Here is a 22,219-nt window from a genome sequence, read left to right as displayed (position 1 = left end):
AGTGTATTATTGGCCCAGTATTTGTATAAATAATCTTAAACATTTCATTCTTAATATAAACTCAGGAATATCAGCATCCTGTGCAAAATCAGAAATCCTGAGCGCAAGATGTGGTATTGTTTAATATTGGATGTACAAAAATGGTAAAAAAGAATACCTACAACATTTCCTTGTTTACTGTACGACAACATCCCCAAGTTAAACATCAGCATACAAGAGAACCATCAAATATTTGTATTCAGAGCACAGTTGCAGCATGTCCAAATTAGATCAGCAAGATGGTGAGGTACATAACAAACATATGCATTCATAAATTAAAATTTTAGAAAAGCGACAAATCTATTCATCATGCACAAATAGTTTATCTTTCCATGTAGCTCTCTGTAATTCTAAAACATGTACCAAAAGCTGCCTGGATATTTTGTAAGAAACAGTTTAATTTTCTAAAAAGAAAATTGGGATTAAACAAGGATTGTAAAAACATAATTGATGCAGTTTCAGAATTTTTTAATCTAAACATAAGTGTAAAACTGAGCAACTTTATAGGTTCCTGTATCAAAGTTCCTTCAAATGTATATAGCATGAAAAAGTAGCTAGAGCACCTTTGATCACTTTATTGTAGGGAACCCTTCCCCACAAAATAAAGTTGTTATATTGCCAGAAAAACTGTTACAGTAAAAAGTGTACCTTTGATGAATTATTCAGCAAAACTCCTATAAATATACAAACTGAAGGATTTGACACAAAATGAAACACATGTGAAGAAAGAAATACATTTGAGGAAAGGTTCAGAAAGTTCCAATGTCCACATCTTGGTTTGGCTCCAAGGATCCTATTGTAAAAGGCATTTCTACTCTTGCCCATATGAGAGCCACCAATTCTCCTCTCCATCTACAAACTCCCTACTTCAAAAGGTGGTCTGAAAGGCCCCCCGAACCTCTGGAGCACGAGAGATAATGGCAGGTAGGGGGGGGGGGAAGAAACCTGGTGATCTCATTTACGCCCTCAACTTTCCCTACATCTGCTTTATTTAGCATTGTCTGTGGTATAGTGGCTGGGATTCAGTCTTGTACTATGCATCCCCAGTGACTTGAGCATGCGGGGTGCAATTTTTGACCATGGTTTGCGATGTGGCCGTACAAAACTGCCTTGAGCACATGGAACTAGTTGAGAAATGTGGGGAATACCTATTAAATATTGTACTGTCAGGATTTAAGAACAGGTTGTTAAATAATCCTTATATGAGTAAGTAAACTAATTTATACTGGACTGTTATTACAGATGAACACAGTAATCAAGCTTGGGCACACTTGTCAATGTATTTATAAAAATACATCTATTCATTTAAAACAGTGAGCAAAACTGGACAGTACTGGACAGTATAGCGTATATTAGTGAATTATTTAACTAGACAATTATTTGCAGACAGCTTTTTAAATTACGGCTGCACTCAAGTAGCCAGGTTTGCCTCTTTAATTGACAAATTCTGTGTAATCACATAATCTGACACTAGATTTAGAATGTATAAAACCGACAAATGGATTCAATAGTTGATGAATTCTCTGAAGGTTATCTTGAGGTGATACCGTTCTGTGGCCCCAGACAGACATTGAAAATAAAATGCAGGTTGAAGGAACAAAGTGCTGTTTGTGGTGTTCCTAGGTGCATATTGGGCTTTTCAGATCTACTTTTCATCACTGCTAGAGTCACTAGGAAGTGCATGACAACTGGTGGGAAGGCTAGGAAGGGCAGTGTCCCAAGAGAAAATTAAAAAGGAGGCCTTGGCTACTTAATGGAAGTTCTGACCACAGAGTTTTGAGTGATTCCTAGAGCTATACAGGAGTGACAAGGGTACCTTTAGCAGTCTTACCATAGCGACTTTGGTGACTGCTAGAGCTACAGTACCCTTGTCACTTCCAGGTGGCACTACAAATCACCAGGAAAACAGCAGAGACTTTATTTGTCTTTTAAATGTTTCTCCACAGGATGACTGCGCCCCCCTGCTTTAGCACTAGTTTCTTCTCACTGATCAGCTGAATTTCGGCAGGCGAGGGCTGCAATTACCTGGAGATCTCCCACCATAAATGGCCAAATGGGAATCATAATCTTTCCCCAGGGTCTCCTAACTCCTGCCGCAATGTACAAGGGGCTACATCTGGAAGGGGATTGATAAGGTTCTTTTTTTTCTCAAATACAAATATATGCATAGACCTCTTCGGTTCCACAGAGGCATACCTAAATTTACAATACTTTTCAGTGACTGTCCCAATGTCCTCTGGAAAATATAAAAGAAGGCTTCTTAAGCAGACTGTGCAACCGTAATATTTTGCAGTGTCCTATACTGGGAGCCACATAACTTGCCTGAAAGCAAATGTAGGGTGGGGGTGGGGACACAAAGTTGAAAATTGAAGTCTGAAAATATTACTGTTAAGAAATAGCATGATCTAGACTTGTTTTGTGCACTTGTTAGTTTTGTTCCATGATTTAAAACTCGGACTTGTGCAACACAATATAGTTTTGGTTTGTTACTCTGAAGAAAAAAAAACCCACTAGGATTACAGAGTTGTTTTAATCATCCTTTTCTACAATCACTTCTCCATGAAGCACCTTTCTTCTCTGACGTAGCATGTGGAAGTACAATTGTGGAAACACTGTCAAAGGAGAAAAGGAAAGGGCCATGTCAAAATGTACGAAGCATAATTAGCACATAAAGTTTGGAAAAAAGTCTAGTGAGAAAGAGGACAGAGGTTTGAGGGCCTGATCAATCTTGGAAATGTAGGGAGGCAAGCAAATCACTGTTAGTATATAGATATACATTCAGAAGCAATTTGCCAATGCTTTCATCCCTCCCCCCAATTTTCTCTATCTTCCTCTTACTGCTTCATGAATTTTCATACTGAAAGAAGAGTAATCGAACTGAGTTTTCCTTGGCCTGAACTTTCTTTAAATGAGCCTGTAGTGAGGACTGCAAATTAAGATAATGACCAAGCCTACACAACACAAAGTCACGTGATTTGGGGTTTGGTATGGGTGATAGAGTTGCCAGGTCCAGCCTGGCAGCTGGTGGGAGCCCAAAAAACATGTACATGAGAGGGTGGCTGCTGGCACTGTGACATTACTTATGGAGAAAACCTGGAAGGAGAGTTGATTTGTATTCTCTGCTTTTCTCTACCCTAAGGAATTTCAAAGCAGCTTACAATCTCCTTCCTTCCTCTCTCCACAAAAGGCACCTTGTGTGATCGGTGGGGCTGAGAGATCTCTGAGAGACCTGTGACTGGCCTAATAGTTCCCAGAAGGCTTCCTGTGGAGGAGTGGGGAAACAAATCCTTTTTTCCAGATTAGAGTCTGCCAGTCATAACCACTACACCACACTGCCTCTCATCATCACTTCTCTCTAGGAATCACTGGAAACTCTGTGGCAAAACTATGGAGTTTCTTGTGATTCCTAGAGAAGTGATATCATGCCTTGTTAAAATTTGCTGCTGCCACTCTGAATTGTGTGGGAAACAAGAGCGAAGAATCAGGGAATTACCTACCCCCCTGGAGGACTGGCAACTCTACTAAGTGGTTTGAAACAACCCCCAATGGAATCTATGTAAAGAAGACACCAGATGGCTAGAGGGAATTTAAATTAAATTAATACATGGCAAAATTATGCTTCATGTTATAAAGAAGCTGGAGTGGGATCACTACTGTTTAATGATTAACTGTTAAATGATTAAGTATGCCATTCTCTGCTCTTTGAAAGTAGGACACTCCACTGTTATTAAGACATATACTGTACCAACCCCTTAAAAAGTTTATATTTGTATCCACTGATACCTACATGGGACATAGGAGGCCATGACGACAAGCAGGAAGTAGTAATAGTCAAAAGAGACGTTATACTTGTTGGGAAGCCTCACTGAAAACATCCCGGATCTCTTCACGTAAGGTAAGGCAGCATAAATGGTTAGAAGCTCACCGACAACTCCCACAGGATATAAAATGATGAAAAGGTTGTACCTGAAATAAAGAAATCAATAGTTACACAGCTGCAGAGATTTTCTCTGAACAGCACACTTTTCTGCTTTGGTTATTAAACAGCACACCAACAACACTTAGCTTTTGCATTGTGCTTTCAAAGTCCACTGACTTTACTAGAAGTTGAAGGGTTAGTCCAATCTTGTCAGATCTCAGAAGCTAAGCAGGGCTGGCCCTGGTCTGTATTTGGAAGAGAGCCCAACAAAGAATGCCAGGACTGTGATGCAGGGGCCGATAATGGAAAAACCCCTCCAAACATCTCTTGCCTTGAAAACCCCACAGGGTTATCATGTGCCTGGCCTCCTGCTTGCAAACGCGGGATGGTTAACCTCGCATTTGCAGCCTTCAATACGGGAGACTCCTTCCACATTTTCGCTGTGCTCCATCACAGCTCTTTGCCTCCTGATGAGGCTGCAAGGGAAAACAAGCTGAACTTCTCCCCCCACTCCTTGGCTGGTCAATCACAACAAGCCACCAACCACAGCACAGTAGTTCTCTCATGGACTGAAACCAAGCCCCAATTTTTTAAGCCACTTCTGCATTGCTATGCAGTAATACCACAACACAGAAACGTTTTCAATAAAAATCAACACTGCCATGTTGCTATGGAGAAATGCCAGAATGATAGAGCAACCCCCGCTTTTTGGGATTTGTGCTCTTTTGGACTTTATGTCTGGGTGGATTTCTGAGATGCTGAATGTTGTAACCGGAATCCACAAAATGCTCAGACCCCTATATGATTGGGAGAAGGATGCTCGATCACCTGCCCCCCCCCCTTTCCCAGCTCATTTCCCACCTTTAGAAAATACAAACGGGACTGTTTTTGCCTGCCTAAGTTGTGTGAAGGCTGGACATGGTAACTGAAGCCCAACAAGACAGTTTTGGTAAATGGCTGGCTTAAAAACAAAGCGCTCGGACCCCTGTATAATTGGGAGAAGGATGCTCGCTCACCCATCCCCCCCCCTTTCCCAGCGCCTCACTGGTTGCTCACCGATGGGTTTGTGAGCTAAAAAGTGGCAAATCCACTTTTTGCAATTTCCCTCATCCTGAGGCAAATCTGGCAAAATGCGAGCCAGCCCCTGGACAGCCTTGGGATGGAGATGATGTCATATGGAGGGGGCTCTAAAATCCACTACAACCAGAGGCTGTCCAGAGGAAAATTACTTGTGCAGAAACGGTCATATTCACATGGAACAAAGATAAGCAAAGCTTCCCAGGCAGCAAAACCAGGAGATGATATCCAAATCTATTATACACAGTCTGACATACTTTAATGCATCTAACAAAATGGGCAAAAGCTTATACAAGGTTAAAACTTTATGGTGCTTTAAAACTGCTGTTAGTTTTGCTGCAACACACTGAAGTGGTAACTCCGCTGGATACATTTATATGATATGATCACAAAGGGTTTTAAAAGCACTTAAGCGGAAAACATCAAATTCATTCCCAGCAATCCTGAAATCTCAGTTTAGAGAAATGCAGGACAAAGTCCAGGATATAACAGGCTCATTTATTTGAACATGTTTCCACAACCCTTAAGTTTTATATAGGATTTGGGCTGGCTTTTTCCAACAATGATTTATGCATTATTTGCTGTATCTGTATCCCATCCTGTCTTCTAAAAAAGATCAGAAAGATATTGCAGCAAGTCATTAATTTAGATTACGCTCACAAAGTGATCTTCATAGCATAGTGGAGAATTGAACCAGCAGTTACAACAGCCTAGCCACTGGATCATGCCAACTCCCTTGAGTGACAGGCAGTACATTTGTTTTAAGTTCCATTCAACTCAAGCATGAGAGGGAAGAACGAGTCAACTTTTCTGGGCTTTGAAAACAGAAGTGCCTGGCGTAGGTTCAAGTATCATGATATAGTCCATTTATGTCATTTCAGAAGTAGAAGATTGTAATACTTAATCTACAATTATATAGCACAGCCTTTCTCAACTTTTTTTACTGTTGAGGAATCATTCTTCAGGCTTCGAGAAACCCCAGGAGCGATCGTGCAGAATATGGCTGGGAAGCACAGCCGTGTACATGCCCACCTGAGGCCCCTCCCCTTCCCACCCCCTCCAGAGCCATCATTGCTGTTTTTTGGGGGGGGGGCAGATCAACATGACTATATATCGTCATATCACTGATAAATGTTCAACAAATTTTAAAAATACATTCAAAATTATCTAACTCCCACCCATTCAGGAAACACTTCCAGGGCCATCATGAAACCCTAAAATAATCTAATCTTCTAACAGATAATTAAAACACAACAACCACTCATAAATGCACATTTGTTAGTATATTCTGTGTGCACTTCATAAAAGATATAGGAGAATTTCTGAAAATACGAATTTTATAGGCACCAGGCGAGTTAACTAAAGCAGTCAACAAACTCCGTTGCAATCCCATCCAGAATTCCTCCAGTTTAAGCCCACGGATTTCACTGGACTTCAACTCTGCAAAGGACTGCATTGGAATGAAACAAAATATTCCTTGTTCGAAGAGCAAACCGAGTTAGAAACCAAACACTCAGCTCTCATAGCTCTTGCAGCTAATTCTGCATGCATGAAATTAGCATGCACGGAACAACGAGAAACTAAACTGCAAAACATTCTCCACCTGGCCCATTTTATGAAGTACGGCAAGTGGTTGAGCATATTGAATGTGTAGAAGGAATATCGAGTGATCTCGGTCACAGTCCACACGACCAGAAAAAGAATAACGCTCTCCTCATTCTGGATCTGTAGGAGCATATAGAAGCAACATTTTCTACATCTTGATTTGTAATAAACACGTGAAATAGATTCTCTCAAGACAATGAACCAGCATTTCGGTCATGCTGTTCTGCATCCAACATTCATACTGAAAAACTACCTACTGAATGGAAAAAGGAAGCACAGAATTCACACATACACAAAGAGCTATTTAGTGTATTTCTTGTATTCCCAGCAACCATTTCAATTAGCATCTCAAATAATTCATATGTTGCCTAATTGCAAGGCATCATTTACATAATTGATACAACTTTCAACAGACCCCTATATTTGTTTGCATATCCTTTCTCTGCTTTCTCTCATAAAACTTCAAACTGGCCCCATTTCCATTTTGTCATCTTCTTTATTTCCCCTTTAATATGATTTGGCTGGCTTCTCCTTCTTCTGTATCAGTTTAGTTTCTAGTAAATTAAGGCTGCAGTCTCACCTCACTTCCCCTGTTGGGGTGGGAAGGGTAATTAGTTATACCACCATGTATTGTGTTTGATGTTTTAATGGGGTTTTATTGGGGTTTTATTGTTTATGGACTGATTTTGTAACCCACTACGAGCCGGCCTCCTGGGAATGGTGGGAGATAAATGGAAAAATAAATAAATCCTAAACGCATTTCCCTGAGAGTAATCCCCATAGACTAAAATGGGCCTTAGTACTGAACAGGCCTGCTCAGAATTTCTCTCTAAGGCTGCAGTCCTAAGCACGCTTACCAAGAGGTAAGTTCTACTGAACTATAGTCTCATGGACCTCTGAAGAACTTACTTTCAAGTAAACATGGGTAGACCTGGGCTGCATAAGACTTTGTTTTGTGTAATCTAAAGGAGCAGACCGAAAAAGGACAGCTGATATGAGGCTCCCAGCCAGAACAGCTGCAGGAAGATCTTGCCTTAGTCCCATTATGTTCAATGGTACCTAAGACTCGTACCAATGTTTATGCATGGTGCCAGTGGTGTCTATGTTTGTATTCTAAGAACTAAGTGTTCATTGGTACTTGTTCCCTGGTAAATGTGCATAAAATTGGACCTTTAGATAGGAACCAGGTGAGAACTCTCCATGAAGTATACTAAGAGGAAATACAATGCATGCATCCACAGTCGGTTTAATGTCTGAGTCATTGAACTGCCTCAGCAGGTAGCATATATTTACCCACTACATCAAGACATCAGGTTGTACCAAATAACAGATGTAATAAGCAACAGCAAATTAATTTCCAACTTTGGGAAGAAGGTGAGTGGGTATCTATTTATTACCTTCTGAGAAGAGGAATTACAGACAAGTAATTTTCTTTTCGTTAAAATGGAAAGAATTTTGTAATAGACTTCCATGCCTGAAGACTAATAAAAGCTCCAGGGATTCTGTGAAATAAAATAGAGCGATACAGATTGTTGTTACAAGTACAGAAGACCATAACCGCTTCTTAACAAACTAAACCAGTGACAAAACTAAAAAAAAAAAAAAAATCACAGTTTCAGACATGCCGAGCATCCTCAAAGCCAGGGAAAAGTGTTTATCCCTGCTGTAAATCAGACTGCAGGAAGGTTCGTTACCTAGATTACATTTGTTTTATTAATAGGCCATCGATTTTACATGTGGTTGTTGATTTTTTGTGGTTTGTTAGCACCAGAATACTCCGAACTTCTTGGAGCTCAGAAGCTAAGCGAGTTTGGCTGTAGTTACTACTTGGGTGGAAGACTGCCAAGAAAGGCCAGTATTGCTATGCAAAGACAGGCTATAGCAAACCACCTCTAAATGTCTCCTGCTCACGAAGGGTCATCAGAAGTTGGCTGCAACTTTACCACATTACTATTATTATCACTCATCTACCATTCTCCAGAAAGGTTAATGTATACCTTTGTGAAGGAGATACTTTTGAAATGGGCAACTGTTATATACTGCATGCTTATACAAAATTTCCATCGCCAACCTGAGCAGAGGGATAAACACATGAGATTGTTGTTATAAAATGGGAACTATGTAAGCTGCTTTGGGTCTCCATTGGGCAAGAAAAGTGGGAATGAATGAATGAATGAATGAATGAATGAATGAATGAATGAATGAATGAATGAACACACACACACACAAACAAACAAACAAACATAAGCTACTCTGGATCTCCATTAGGGAGAAAAGCAGTGTATCAATACCTATATAATTAAGTGCTTAACAGTTTAATACTCCAGTCACAATTCAAAACAGGAATGACAACAGCCAGACCAAATACTCTTCTTGTTAGCATAAGTATCCAGTGTCATCTGTCCTAAACTGGACAAAAAGGACATCTGTATATCTCAGTAATTATGATTGAGGCTATGTGTTCAGACTGCTTCTAAATTTTTCATCCTTAAGTGTGGCAACATTAAAAATATTGGATTATATTTATGATGACTAACTAATCATTTGTCCTCCCTGATTAAGGTTACAGTCAATCAAGAAGCATGCGATTTTCAGTTTTATGTGTGCAATGCGCATGATGACTTCAGAACATATAGCGCATTAACACTCTGACATAAGACAAATCCCATGCGTACATACCAGAACGCAACAACAGCCAACTATACAGCCAAATAAACAAAACAAGAAAAGAGTTAAATGCTTCTTATTTTCAACTGGAACTAAAAGGGTCTGCTTCCAAGTTACAATGATGGTTGACATTGTCTGTGGTTAGTATCTCGATGACCCACATTTGAATTCCCATCCTGCCATGGAAGCTTGCTGGGTGAACTGAGGCCAGGCATATTTTCTTTTAACCTACTTCACAGGGTTATTGTAAAGATAAAATGGAGATGAGAACCATTGAGGTCCCCATTGGAGAGAATGGCTCAGACCATACATTGCACAGCTCCAGAAGGATAGGGTGTTCTTTCCCCATACTTTTGTATAACATATGAAGCAAATGATGTGCGTCTCATCGAAGGATGCATGATCAAAGTTTCCACTTTGTGGGAAGGACAAGTCCCTTCAGTGAACAAGTCACTAAAAACTGTACCTTAAAAGAAAATTGTAAGGCAGATCCTGCATCTCATCTCCTTTGTCCCTCAGGCTCAGGAGGGACAAATGAGGCTTCCTTATCCTCTCAGTGTTCCCGGTTCCTCCGTGCAGAGCAGGGGCACCACTGCAGAATGACTGCCAGGAGAGCTGGAGCCAAACACAATTGTTGTAAGGTGGAAACAGCTGCTTCTGAATGGGTGCCCCCTGAAGACATAAAGGTTATGCTTCCTGGGTTCCTCTGAAGCACCTCCCACTCCTATGACGTGGAGGGAAAACCAGGTCTGATCATTTGCTTTGGGGCAGAGATGCCTTAGGGAAAAAGAAAACGGGCACCTGGCATAGACCCTGTTCCCAATTTAACTGGTCCTGCTTGTTGTTTGCCAGTGAACTCATTCTCTCTTTCCCTACTAACTGCTATGTTGCGCAATCTGAATGGAAATCCTAAACTAAATCCTAAACTAAACAAGCTATACAAAGATAATGCAAGTTGCAATTATCAGTTCAGCTTAGCCTTATTATGCTGCTCTGCTATGGAAAGGACTGTCCTTGAATTCAGGCATGCTACGAAGACAGGACATGGAAGACAAAACGAGATAGCCCAGCAAGCAAGCAAGAAGGAATAAGGCAGTTTCCTTGTATTTGACATAAGCAAGTAAGTTTGCACCACCTGCTGGAGAGACAGTTTAATGGCTCAGCACTTTAAAAAAACCCACAGGTGGGAAGTTAGCATTCACTCTGGCTTTAAACATCAAAAACTTTCAAACAGTGACACCGATGACTCCCCCAGGAGACAAATTATGTGGAATATTATAAGGCATTTGCTGAAAAGTGCAGTGTGCCATCCAGCTAAAGTTAAGAACTTTGTGGTTTCCAAAAAGAGACAATTCAGCATGTTTCATTTTCCGAATACATTCAATAGGACTTTAAAAAAAACCCTAAACTTTAGCCGCATAGCAGTTACTGCAGCAAGCAAGGTTTTGAACAGACATTAGTGCCTCAAGTCAAACCAGCCATTGATGAAACCTCTTTCTGAAGAAACATACAGAGAATGCACAGCTCTATTTATTTCCAGAACCCAGCAGCCAGAAGCCCAGAGATATCCTGACACACACTAAGGCTCAACACTGCATCCTAGCAAATGGTCATCCAAAAGCCACTGACCATTCTATGGACCGTTTCCCCTGTTTAGGAACATGGTAATAATAATAATAAACTGCCCTGAGTTTCCAGGGAGGGCCGTATATAAATATAATAATAAATAACTGCTTATGTTTCTGATCTGTTATCTAGCTGCTGTCTCATGAAACAGTTTCTCACTTAGTTCATACACAGATTTTGGGGTGGAATTTATTTTTAAATCCTTAATTTATGCACTCTGCTGGACTCCCTGTAGTCCCCTGAATATATAGAAATAATTCTAAACATCCCAATGAGATCTCAGAAGACTTTTTATTTAAAAAGCAAAACAAAAATCTGTTGATCTAGTTATTACCCCAATTCTGCTTGGCTTTCCTTGCAAGTGAATAATTACATACCACAATTAGCACTTTGAAGTGGCATAGCCTAATGTAACATAACCAAATGCAAAATTTTATTTTAGTAACCTCAAGGAGTTCTGTTTCTACGTTTTTCTCTGCTGGAAGATCAACCCTTAAATTACTTGAATTCTTATTTAGGGCAATGAACTTTCTAGCACAAACAGCTCTCAGATTGGTTTCCATATGGCTTGATAGGATGCTGCTGTCCAAGACAAATCAACTTAATCAAATCATTTTTATAATATGCAGTCCAGTGGCTTTTGCTACCAAAGTGGGCTCTAGTCCATAAGAACCCATGTTAGAATAGAAATATATTGTTCTTTACAGCGCTGTAAGATTTCTGTTTAGTTCTAGATTTGAGTCCAGTGGCAACAGAGTATGAGCTTTTGGGAGTCAATGTTCCCCTTTCCTTTTTTTACTTAAAAAACAATGCAAGAATGCCATCAATGCAACTAGGAAAACACCTGTGTACAATATAATTCACTTAAGGCTTTTCTACTTAGCCCATTCAACATGTGCTAATTTTAAGCTCTCTGTGGAACAGGAACAGCTGACAGCTGGGTGAATAGGTTGAAGAGACGTGTCAGTCTTTGATCTTGCTTAACAGACAGAGCAAACCAGGCAATGGGCCAAGGCAGCTCCAATATCCATCTCCAGGGGCTTTTAAGTCCTCATCTCCCAAGCACGAAGCAGACACAACTGAGAAACTTTGAAGTTGCACCTGCAGCTCTGTTCACAGTCCTTCTCATTCCTTCTGGATTTCTACTGACCTGTAGAACAGGGGTAGTCAACCTGTGGTCCTCCAGATGTCCATGGACTACAATTCCCATGAGCCCCTGCCAGCTGGCAAGGGCTCGTGGGAATTGTAGTCCATGGACATCTGGAGGACCACAGGTTGACTACCCCTGCTGTAGAAGATGTGCCTGTGATGATTTTTAAAAGACTATGACTTGCCACCAAACTAATACTGTCTAGGTCGGTCTTTGTTTAGTGGAGACAATTTTTGTTGGCGTTGTTTTGCTCTGACACTTACCTGCTTTATACTATGCGTAATGAACCACACCATGAAGATTCTGGAACTCACTTGGACCCCAGTCACAAGCACAGAGGTGTGCACTAATCCTTAAAAAGAGAAATAGGTCATCTTTGTCTCATAGGGCAGGACCGGGCTAGTTAATTGAGAAACTGAAACAAAGACTCACCAACTGCACAGTGGACTATCTGTAAATTTAAAGAGAGAGAGAGAGACAGAATTACAAGGTGATTTATTCAAAAATGTTTTGTGGCTGTATAAAGTAAGGCATTGCTGATCTTAAATTCTCATCCTGGTCTTTTCTACTTTACAAATTTTTTTTCATGGGCAGCCTAAACCAAAGCATTCATTACCTATCTTTCTCTTAAGTCGTAGGTAGATAGGTAGGTAGATAGACCCTTCATTTTTAAACAAGACGTGTACTAATAATAATCATAATGAACCAAGGAAGAACCACCAGATCCAGGGGATTGAGCCTTGTGAGTACAGGGAGTCCACCTTCCAAAGCATCCATTTTCTCCAAGGGAACTGATTGTTGTAGACTGAAGCTGTAAGACAGGGGGATCTCCAGGCCCCACCTGGAGGCTGGCATCCCTATTTGACTCTTGAAAGCTTACACCCTGGAAATCTTGTTGGTCTCTCAGGTGCTATTAATCTACCTACAGCAAACCAATACAGCTACCTACCCTCTGAAACAATGACAGAACTGGTGAAGAATAATGGCTTGAGGCCAGGGTATCTTAAGGACCATCTCCTCCCATATAATCCAATCTGACAGTTCAGATCTGCCTCTCAAGCCCTGCATTGCTCACCCAGTTTCAGAGTCAGGTTTTGGAGAGGAGAAGGGTCTCATCAGGATATAATGCCACAGTGATTACCCTACAAAGTGGTCATTCTATGCAGAGATCTCCAGAGCTCAGTTGTAAGGGCACTCCGCTTTGTGGGTATGAATTTACTGGTTGTCCTGGGCCCACGGGATGTTCGCCTGGCCACGACCCGGGCCAGAGCTTTTTCAGTCCTGGCCCCAACCTGGTGGAATGAGCTCCCAGAAGAACTAAGGGCCCTGCGGGATCTACCAGCTTTCCGCAGGGCCTGTAAGACGGAGCTCTTCCGCCAGGCATATGGTTGAGGCCAGGGCAGCTCTCCCACAAATCCATCAGAGGATCCCCTCCAATATTGAGATCTCTAACATCGAGATCATTGTTAGATCTATTGTATTGGTGCCACCCTCTTCTGAATATTATTCTCCCCATCAGGCTGAACTTGGGGGGAACTCAGGTAACTAAGATCAGAATTGTGACCACCACCGCTTATATGTTATATGTAACTTTTGTTGATGTTAATTGGGGTTTTTATGGGGATTTTATTGTGTTTTAACTATTTATGTTGTAAACCACCCTGAGACCTATTTGAAGGGTGGTCTAAAAATTAAATAATAATAATAATAATAATAATAATAATAATAATAATAATAATAATAATAATAATAATAATAATAATAATAATAATAATAATAATAATAATAATAATAATAATAATAATTCTGGGGAGTATCCAGCCATCACCTGGAGGCTGGTAGTCCTATTCAGAAGTAAAGTGGGCAGAGAGTAGATATGGCATTTTCTGTGGTGGCTCCTTGCCTTTGGCCTGCCCTCCCCAGTGAGGCTTGCATGGTGCCATCTTTACTTTCTTTTAGATGCCAGGCCAAAACATTTCTTTTGACCCAGTCTTTTAATGAGGTGTTTTCTTATAGCTTTTTGATGGTCAGCTACTGTTTTGTCGATAGCTTCACGCTGGTTATGTCTAAATGCTTTTTAATGCAGTAGATTGTTTAAAAATTGCAAGGCGCCATAGAAACATTCTGAATACATAAATAAAATCTAGCTCAGCCACAGTACTGGAACCCAGCAGCCGCTCAACATACCACACTGGCAAGTGGAAGGGGCCTCAACTATGGAAAGCTAGACTCACCAAGATAAAGGTAAAGGTATCCCCTGTATAAGCAGCGAGTCATGTCTGACCCTTGGGGTGACGCCCTCTAGCGTTTTCATGGCAGACTGAATACGGGGTGGTTTGCCAGTGCCTTCCCCAGTCATTACCGTTTACCTCCCAGCAAGCTGGATACTCATTTTACCAACCTCAGAAGGATGGAAGGCTAAGTCGACCTTGAGCGGGCTGCTGGGATCGTACTCCCAGCCTCATGGGCAGAGTTTCAGACTGCACGTCTGCTGCCTTACCATTCTGCGCCACAAGAGGCTCACCAACAGGGACCCAAATTCCAGAAGCTGACCACTGTTAAGTTTGTCACCACTCCAAAAAGTATTGCAACTTATTTCCTCATCCTAACATACCAGAGCCCTTGCATATCATCCCCTCAGTATACTGGAGACATTTAAAAATGCTGGTGGGGGAGAGGGAGCTTGAGGGAAATCATGTCTATAGTAAAAATATATATTTATGCATAGTCATGAATTCTTCTGTAGACCTCAGCAATTTGAAATTATACAAAAAGCATTTGAAGCAAAGTGGATGTTTTAAAATGTTAATATACAGATCTTAAAAGACCCAATAGTGCATCTTAAAAACAGGAATAAAGATGTTAAAATAGGCATGGACCAATAAGTAGTTTGGCACTGCAAAATCAGGCCACTGTCAAGGGTTTCCCCTCCACTCCTTCAAGGGAACCCCTTCAGGTTTTCCACACATAGTAAGAATCATTCCTGTAAAAACCAAGCGCATTCTTCTCAGCTGAAACATCCCCATAAGACAAGGGTGGCCACCCTGTGGTTCTCCAGATGTCTATGGACTACAATTACCAAAGCCAGCATGATGCTGGCAGGGGCTCATGGTAATTGCAGTCCAGAGATAACCAGAGAGCTGTTCAGCCAACTCTGCCTTAAGAGGAAAAAAATACAGGGAATGTGTATCCTCTAAACCAGAGGTAGTCAACCTGTGGTCCTCCAGATGTTCATGGACTACAATTCCCATGAGCCCCTGCCAGCAAATGCTGGCTGGGGCTCGTGGGAATTGTAGTCCATGGACATCTGGCGGACCACATGTTGACTACCCCTGCTCTAAACAACAAATTAAAAATGTTTTTATGTTTATTAGCCCTTGGTTAAACTATTCACTTAGGCAAAAAATGGTCGGTCAACTTAAAATCTTACCTCAAGCAAAGCAAAAGTCTGGAAAAATTTAAGTATCTTTTGAATGCTTTTGTACAAGCCTTTGTGTGTTCCATTCTCCAAGTAAAAACGTGCCATGGTAATGGCCAGCACCAGCCACCTGGGAGCAGGGAAGAAAATGAACATCCTCAAAGGGCACAGGGAAACGATTCATCCAGTCCATCATTCGAAACACATGCTTCACACTAGTTGTGATCCCAGCCTTGCAATTCTCAGAAGGGAGAAAGCTGACTAGCAAACTAGCAAACGCAGCAGGACTTACATTAAACCCAAATATTACTGTATCCATTTATATTATGTGGCTCACCCACAGAGGGCTTTGTGGCAGGACTATATCCCAAATCTACCCAAAATTAAAGAGTTGCTTCAAAAGATAACCAGCACTGCCACTTCTTCAATAAATCATCAAAGATGCATCTTTTCGGCAGCCCTGCAGGTGGCTCACATGCCATATGCCTTGCGGGGTTTTCCCTGACAGGTTGAGGCTCTCTGTACCAGACTGGGAAGGGCTTCATTTGAAGCTGTTGGATGGAGCATACACACAAACATCCAGCAGCAGCATCAATGTTCTCATGATGCTTTTTCGTGGGGAAGAGAGTTCCTAAGAAGTAACTCCTTTCCTTGCAGTCACGCACGTAACTGGACCCTAACCCATTCCTCTACCCAGGATGTCAGAAGGACTACTTGTGCAAACTCAAGAGTCAATGCAGCTGTCAGAAAGGACAGCTGCACATGTATTGTACATTGTGTGCAACTGTACAGTCTGATCGCTGCAGCCATTCAGTCATGCTAGCACAGGAAGCAGGTTTGGTTCTTCCTTTTCTCCTGCCGCCCTCTGAAACAGAGCCAGCAGTGGGAACTGAGCAGTCCTTCTCCATTGGAGGTCCACTCAGCCTTCAGATACCTGTAAATACTCTGAAAAGGACTGGTTCCTTTTCAGTTTCTAAAATGCATGTCTGATGAGATCCTAATATGCCAAGGGGAAGTAGAAAATCTATCCTCCTAGGAGGGGGTGGGGGATACCTGCTCAATTTTCTTCTTTATGAGATTCCTCCTGCAAATTAGAACTGTCAGTGATGGCCTTGGTCTTGTAGGGTGATTGTCACAAGTGGTGCTTTTGCACACACTGAAGGATGCCCATTTTCAGGGCGCTTTGGAAAGTTTGCAAATGAACGTTGCTGCTTCACACAGTCAAGCCCGGGTGCCAGGCGCATTGTAAACAAACTGCAAGTGCATTTATACAGCATGTGTGCGAATGCTTCGGTGTCTGTCGCTTCCCAGCCATCCCCATTTCCTAGTACATTTCCCATTCCCATGCATTCCCCTGTGGAAGGGCAAAGCGCCGTTTTAGGATCCAGGAAAAGGTCTAAATCTTCCTGCCTTCTTCACTACCCGCTGGATACCGTCCTTTGAGGGGGGGGGGGAGATCTGCCTGTGTGGATAACCAGGTGCCTTTTGCCCTGGGTGCAGCACGAGCTTTCCCCTAAAGCAGGGGTAGTCAAACTGCGGCCCTCCAGATGTTTGCTGGCAGGGACTCATGGGACTTGTAGTCCATGGACATCTGGAGGGATGCAGTTTGACTACCCCTGCAATAGGCAACAGAGCACAGCCCTCACCTGAGAGCAATACAGCCCCCCAGGTCCTGCTTCAGTCTTCTCTGGCCACCTTCCGAGGCAGTCCCCCCCCTCCTCCTCCTCACTCGGGTCCGGTGACCTGGGCCGGCCTCCCGTCCGCGGGAGAAGCAGGTGCGCCCGTGGGCCCAGCCGCCTGCCCCGAAGGCGGCTCGGGCAAGGCAGGCGAGGGAGGGAGGGGAGCCCGGGGTCGAGCGCAGGGAGCGGGCGAGAGCCTCGGGCAGCCGCCGCAGTAAATTCTGCCTAGGGAAGCAGTCTGCCCCGGTCCCCCCGGCCGGCATTCCTGCCTCGGGCTATACTTAACCTCGCTGGCGGGCGGGCGGGATGACGTCCGTGCTTCGCGGGAAGGCCTGCACCGTATTAGGCAATGCAGGCAAGCGACGGCCCGCCAGCCATCCACCCGCCCCCTTCCCCGCGGCTCGCCTCGGCCCGGCCCGGCCCGGCCCTCCCCCCGGACCCCAAGAGACGGGCAGCTCCAGCTCCAGGTCCGGGGGGCTGGGAGAAGCGGCGCCGTGCCTCGCCCCGGGACTCACTCACCCGGCGGTCATGGCTATGTTGTAGAAGATGAGCCAGGCCGTGGTCACGGCGCCGCGCCACCGCGGCGCTTTCCTGCCGGCCTCCTTCTCGTCCAGCGCGCCGCTGCCTGCGCCGTCCTCCTCGCTGGACGCCATGCGGGCCCTCGCCGAGAGCGGGCGCTGAGAGACGCCGGAGGAGGAGCAGGAGGAGGAAGGAGGCGTCGCGCTGACAGCTGGCGCTGACTCTGGCGCTCGCCCCATCTGTCTTCGCGGAGCCGGAGGGCGGCTGCCCCCGAGCAGCTGCTCATATGCTGCGCTGGCCTGGCCCGCCCCCCGCCCAGGGACGCCTCACGGCGGTTCGCCACCCCGAGCGCCCTCCTGCGAGGCGGGCCCTGCGCTGGCCGGCGCGGAGGCCGGGCGAGGGTCAGCGGCACAAGCGGCACAGCCCCCCAGGCCAGCCCCGCAAAGTGGCACGGTGGGCTGCGGACGCCGCGCCTCCTCAGCAGAAGCCCCGCTATCAGTGGACGGCTAACGCGCTGCGAAGCGCTCCCGGCAGCAGCCCGCTTTGGAGAAGCCCGGCTCGACGGCAGGAGCCGGCGGGCCTCCTCCGCGGCGCGTCTGGCGCCCCAAGTGGCCGCGGGGATCACTGGGGCGGCCGGAGGAGCCCGTGCCTCCAGGAGCCCCCATATTCTCCGCCGTCGGCCGCCACCTCTTGTCTTTCCACTTCAGACGTCGTGCTAGGGACGGGCCCTAATGCAGGGGAGGGGGGGCTCACTGCGGCCCATAAAAGGCGACGTTAAGTCACAATTAGGGAGAAGGCCGTTCGACCCCAGCCATTCCCTGTGAGTAGCAACCAAGAGCGTGTGTCCTGTGTAGGCCATCTCACCAAACATGCAAACCACACTTTAAGGTAGGGGTAGTCAAACTGCGGCCCTCCAGATGTTCATGGACTACAATTCCCATGAGGAAGTGGGAATTGTAGTCCATGGACATCTGGAGGGCCGCAGTTTGACTACATATTACATGCAATTATAACATTTTATATACTGGACTACCTCTGGGCGTGTCAGTTTGCCTGTCATCCCCACGGCTGGAAAGGAGCCCTGTATCCGGAGTGGGGGAAAGGGCTTCCTTGGGTGCCTTCAGCAAAAGGGACAGCGGATTGGGTGAGAGGCTTGCCAAGGTGCCCGGAGGAGAACCAGGCAGCTGCATCGGAAGGGGAACAACACCCTCACCATCCCATCCCTTGAGAACAGGCGTGCTCTTTTTCCTGGGTGCCTGATGTGGTTTTCACCTCTTCCCTTGAGGGATGCCAGCCTCCAACTGGGGACTGGGGATCCCCCGGAATTGCAGCTTATCTCCAGACAAGAGAGATCCATTCCCCTGGATAAAATGGCAGTTTGGGAAGGTGAACTCTATGGCATTAGACCCCATGCAAGTCCTTGCTCTTCCTAGGCTTTATCCCCATATCTCCAGGAGTTTCCCTACCTTGATCTGGCTATCCTATCCTGGCTGGTGGGCAGGAGAGTCATGGCAACCTGACTTCCCTCTGGAGTCAGCTCGCTATCCTCCCAATGCCAGACTGGGACATTCCAGGAGTTTGGAGGGGGGAGGGCTTGGTGAGGGGCAGGGACTTCAACAGGGTAAAATCCTATACCTTCCAAAGCAGATGTTTTCTCCACTTTTCAAAGCAGATGTTTTCTCCAGGTGAACTGATCTCTGTCACCTGGAGATAAGTTGCAATAGCAGATTTCCAGTCACCCGCTGGGAGTTGGCACTCCTAGTGCAGGGATGAGCATAAAAGTAGAAGACAAGGTGTATGTGTGGGGGAGTTGTTGGACAGGACAGACCCTTTGCTTCTATTCCTGAAAATGAGACCCACTGCTAACCTGTTGGCCTGTGCCTCAAACAGGTAAGACCCTCCTGACAATCATATGCTTATCTTGTCCAGCGTCCTGGAACATGGAAAAAGTGCCAAACTGGGGAAGAGCCACAGGTAACATGTCAAAGATGGAGAAAATGGCTGAAAGACTAGGGTGATCACACACTCCCCCTCCCAAAATGGGTCACAGTCAGACACACCATTTCATAACTATGTATTGTCTTCTCTTGAGAAACCCATCAAGCTATTTCTTGGGCTTCCAGCACTTAGCTTATAACCTCTGGTTACATTTTTTTTTTGTAAAAATAGCCTTTTCGTTGTGGTCAGTAATCAATACACTTGCACTGCTTGCTGACTCCTGACGTCATCCTTCCATGCTGATGGTCATGTGTCAGTCTTCTCCACATCTCTTTTGGAGTAGGTAAATATCACCCAACCCTACTCTGAATACCTTTTTTATATTTTATATTTTAGGAATTTGTATGTTTACCCTTGTGGGCTTTGAGTATGTACACCAATATTTTCCCCAAATATATCTCATTGAGTGCAAGTTAAGTTTCCTCTTTATTTAAAACGGATTTGATTCAGGAAGATTCATGGCTTCGTGACTTCATGCTAAGTCATGCCCTCATGTAAATCATAATTTTTTTACTAGAAGGAGCCTTCTAGGCCATCTAGTTAAATGATAACAATACAAACTTGAGCATGCTTGGCAGATGACTATCCAGCCTCTGCTTGCAAGGGAGAACCATGCCCTGGGAATTATAATTTCATTGTCAACCACTCTTACCATTAGGCAATTTTCCACAGCTGCTATGTAGCCTCTTGTAACACATTCCCTTAGATCTAGTCTTACCCTCCAGAGCAGCAAAGAAACCCTTTCCTAACAATTTGGGACAGACCTTCTGGAAGTAGGAGGGTGTACCTCTCCCTTTAGCATTCCTTTATCTAGTCTAAACATACCCAGTTCACTCAGTGTTTCTGGGTGGGGCTTATATTCTAGACACCCCCACCACACACACACTTTATTGCTGTTCTCTGAAACTATTCCAGTTAATTGACATCTTTCTTGTACAGGGCCAGAATTGGCCTCACTAGCTTTGGCTACTGCAGAACCCAGTGAAATATCACTTCTAAAGATTTTGAGACTGTGCTTCTATTAGCCTTTTTTGCTACTGCATCATACTGCTGATTCATGCTCAGCTTGTGACTGATGGTAATCACATAAGACAAAGCCAAGAGTCACTATGCCTTTGCTGGCCTGGGTGAGAAGGAATGTAGGCACAAAGGACTTCGTCCTTTGCCTGCATCACTGTACCCTCCTCCCCAGCCACACTGTGCAGCTTGCTGGGGTATTTCCTGTTAAACAGCCAGACTACCTGAGAGATGTAAAGCATATATAGTTGTTCTATTCTGTATGAAGTGGTCCTAGATGCAACACAGGCTTCTGATTTTTTTCTTGTCTCAAGGCCTTAGGTCAATGACCCACAACATGGTACCAATAGGCACCATGGTATCTACCCATGTGCTTGGTGTACTGGTTAAGAGCAGCTGACTCTAATCTGGAGAGCCAGGTTTGATTCCCCCTATGCAGCCAGCTGGGTGATCTTGTGCCAGTCACAGTTCTTTCAGAGCTCACTCAGCTACTCCTACAGCACAGGTCTCTGATGTAGGAAGATGAAGGGTAGGTGATTATAAGCCAGTTTGAGACTCCTTCAGGTAGTAAAAAACTGGGTACAAAAACACCAGCTCTTCTTCCTGGTACTAACTTGCTTCTGAAGAAGAGTTGGTTTTTATACCTTGCTTTTCACTAGCTGAAAGTCTCAAAGTAGCTTGCAGTAGCCTTCCTTTCCTCCACACCATGTGAGGAAGATGAGAATGCTGGGAACTCTTGAGAGAAACTGCTCTGAGAACAGCTCTAACAGGACTGTGAGTAGTCCAAGGTCACCCAGCTGTTTGCATGTGGAAGAGTGGAGAATCAAACCTGGCTCTACAGATTAGAAGCAGACGAAAACGTGAGAGCCAGAAGGTAAGGAATGGCCGGAGGCACAATGATTTTTAGCATTATGCCATTTTGCTGGCGTAACACTATTTTTTTCAATGCGCGGAAATGCCCTCACTTTCCTGTCCTATACAATTGGGAAATACATATACATGGAGATTTTAAGGCTGGGGTTTGGTGAAGGAAAGACTTCGATGGGGGTATAATGCCATAACTAATCTATTTAGATTTTTATCCCACCCTTCCATACAGCTCTGGGCGGTTTACATAGAACGTCATGGGGTATGATCCCTGTTCCATTGCCTGAGAAAGTGTGCATGCCTCGAATAAATCACCAAGTGGAGACAGCCTCTCCCTCAAACTGTGGCTCTCCAGAAACCAACGGACTACTTTTGGCAGGGGCTCATGGTCATTGTAGTCCATAGCTATCCGGAGAACCAGTTTAGCCACCCCTGACTCTACCAGAGCCACCGGGAAGCAGGTCGTGAGGGCAGCAGCGCCACCATGTTGAGCTCCCCGACACCCACTAAGACATCCGGCCGCGGAACTTCTTGCGGGAAGGGAAGAAAAACCACCCTTTTTAGAGGGACCGGTTTGTCGCGATCCTTCCAGACAAACACGCTTCGCTTGGCAGCCCGACGTCCACCGCGGGCTCTGC

At 44.5% G+C, this 22,219-nt stretch overlaps 1 protein-coding gene across 2 annotated transcripts; it reads right to left on the bottom strand.

Moving 5' to 3' along the window:
- Positions 1-104: 104 nt before the first annotated feature.
- On the bottom strand, positions 105-18,335 carry HACD1 (3-hydroxyacyl-CoA dehydratase 1). Of its 2 annotated transcripts, none has more exons than XM_077303013.1 (7): positions 17,700-18,335; positions 15,514-15,631; positions 12,516-12,534; positions 12,347-12,429; positions 6,639-6,760; positions 3,827-4,005; positions 105-2,651 (listed from the first exon to the last, which is right to left on the bottom strand). In XM_077303013.1, exons 1-7 carry the CDS (start codon positions 17,936-17,938, stop codon positions 2,569-2,571), a joined length of 843 nt encoding a protein of 280 aa, XP_077159128.1. In that variant the 5' UTR covers positions 17,939-18,335; the 3' UTR covers positions 105-2,568. The 2 variants fall into 2 exon arrangements, with proteins under 2 accessions (XP_077159128.1, XP_077159126.1); XM_077303011.1 differs by having other exon boundaries at positions 12,347-12,435; positions 17,700-18,327.
- Between the last annotated feature and the right edge of the window lie 3,884 nt (positions 18,336-22,219).

Source organism: Paroedura picta, chromosome 11 (genome assembly GCF_049243985.1).
Source record: "Paroedura picta isolate Pp20150507F chromosome 11, Ppicta_v3.0, whole genome shotgun sequence".
NCBI lineage: Eukaryota > Metazoa > Chordata > Lepidosauria > Squamata > Gekkonidae > Paroedura > Paroedura picta.
The sequence above is the reverse complement of the archived record's forward strand: the minus strand, read 5'-3'. Positions and strand labels throughout refer to the sequence as shown.

Excerpts from the sequence above, each read along its gene's own strand:
- HACD1 (XM_077303011.1), bottom strand. The coding sequence starts at position 17,938 with ATGGGGCGAGCGCCAGAGTCAGCGCCAGCTGTCAGCGCGACGCCTCCT. Across the intron at positions 15,632-17,699 it reads AACATAGCCATGACCGCCGG|GTGGCTGGTGCTGGCCATTA; the intron begins GTGAGTGAGTCC and ends CCCTGCTCCCAG. Across the intron at positions 2,652-3,826 it reads CATGGCCTCCTATGTCCCAT|TGTTTCCACAATTGTACTTC; the intron begins GTAGGTATCAGT and ends CTCCTTTGACAG.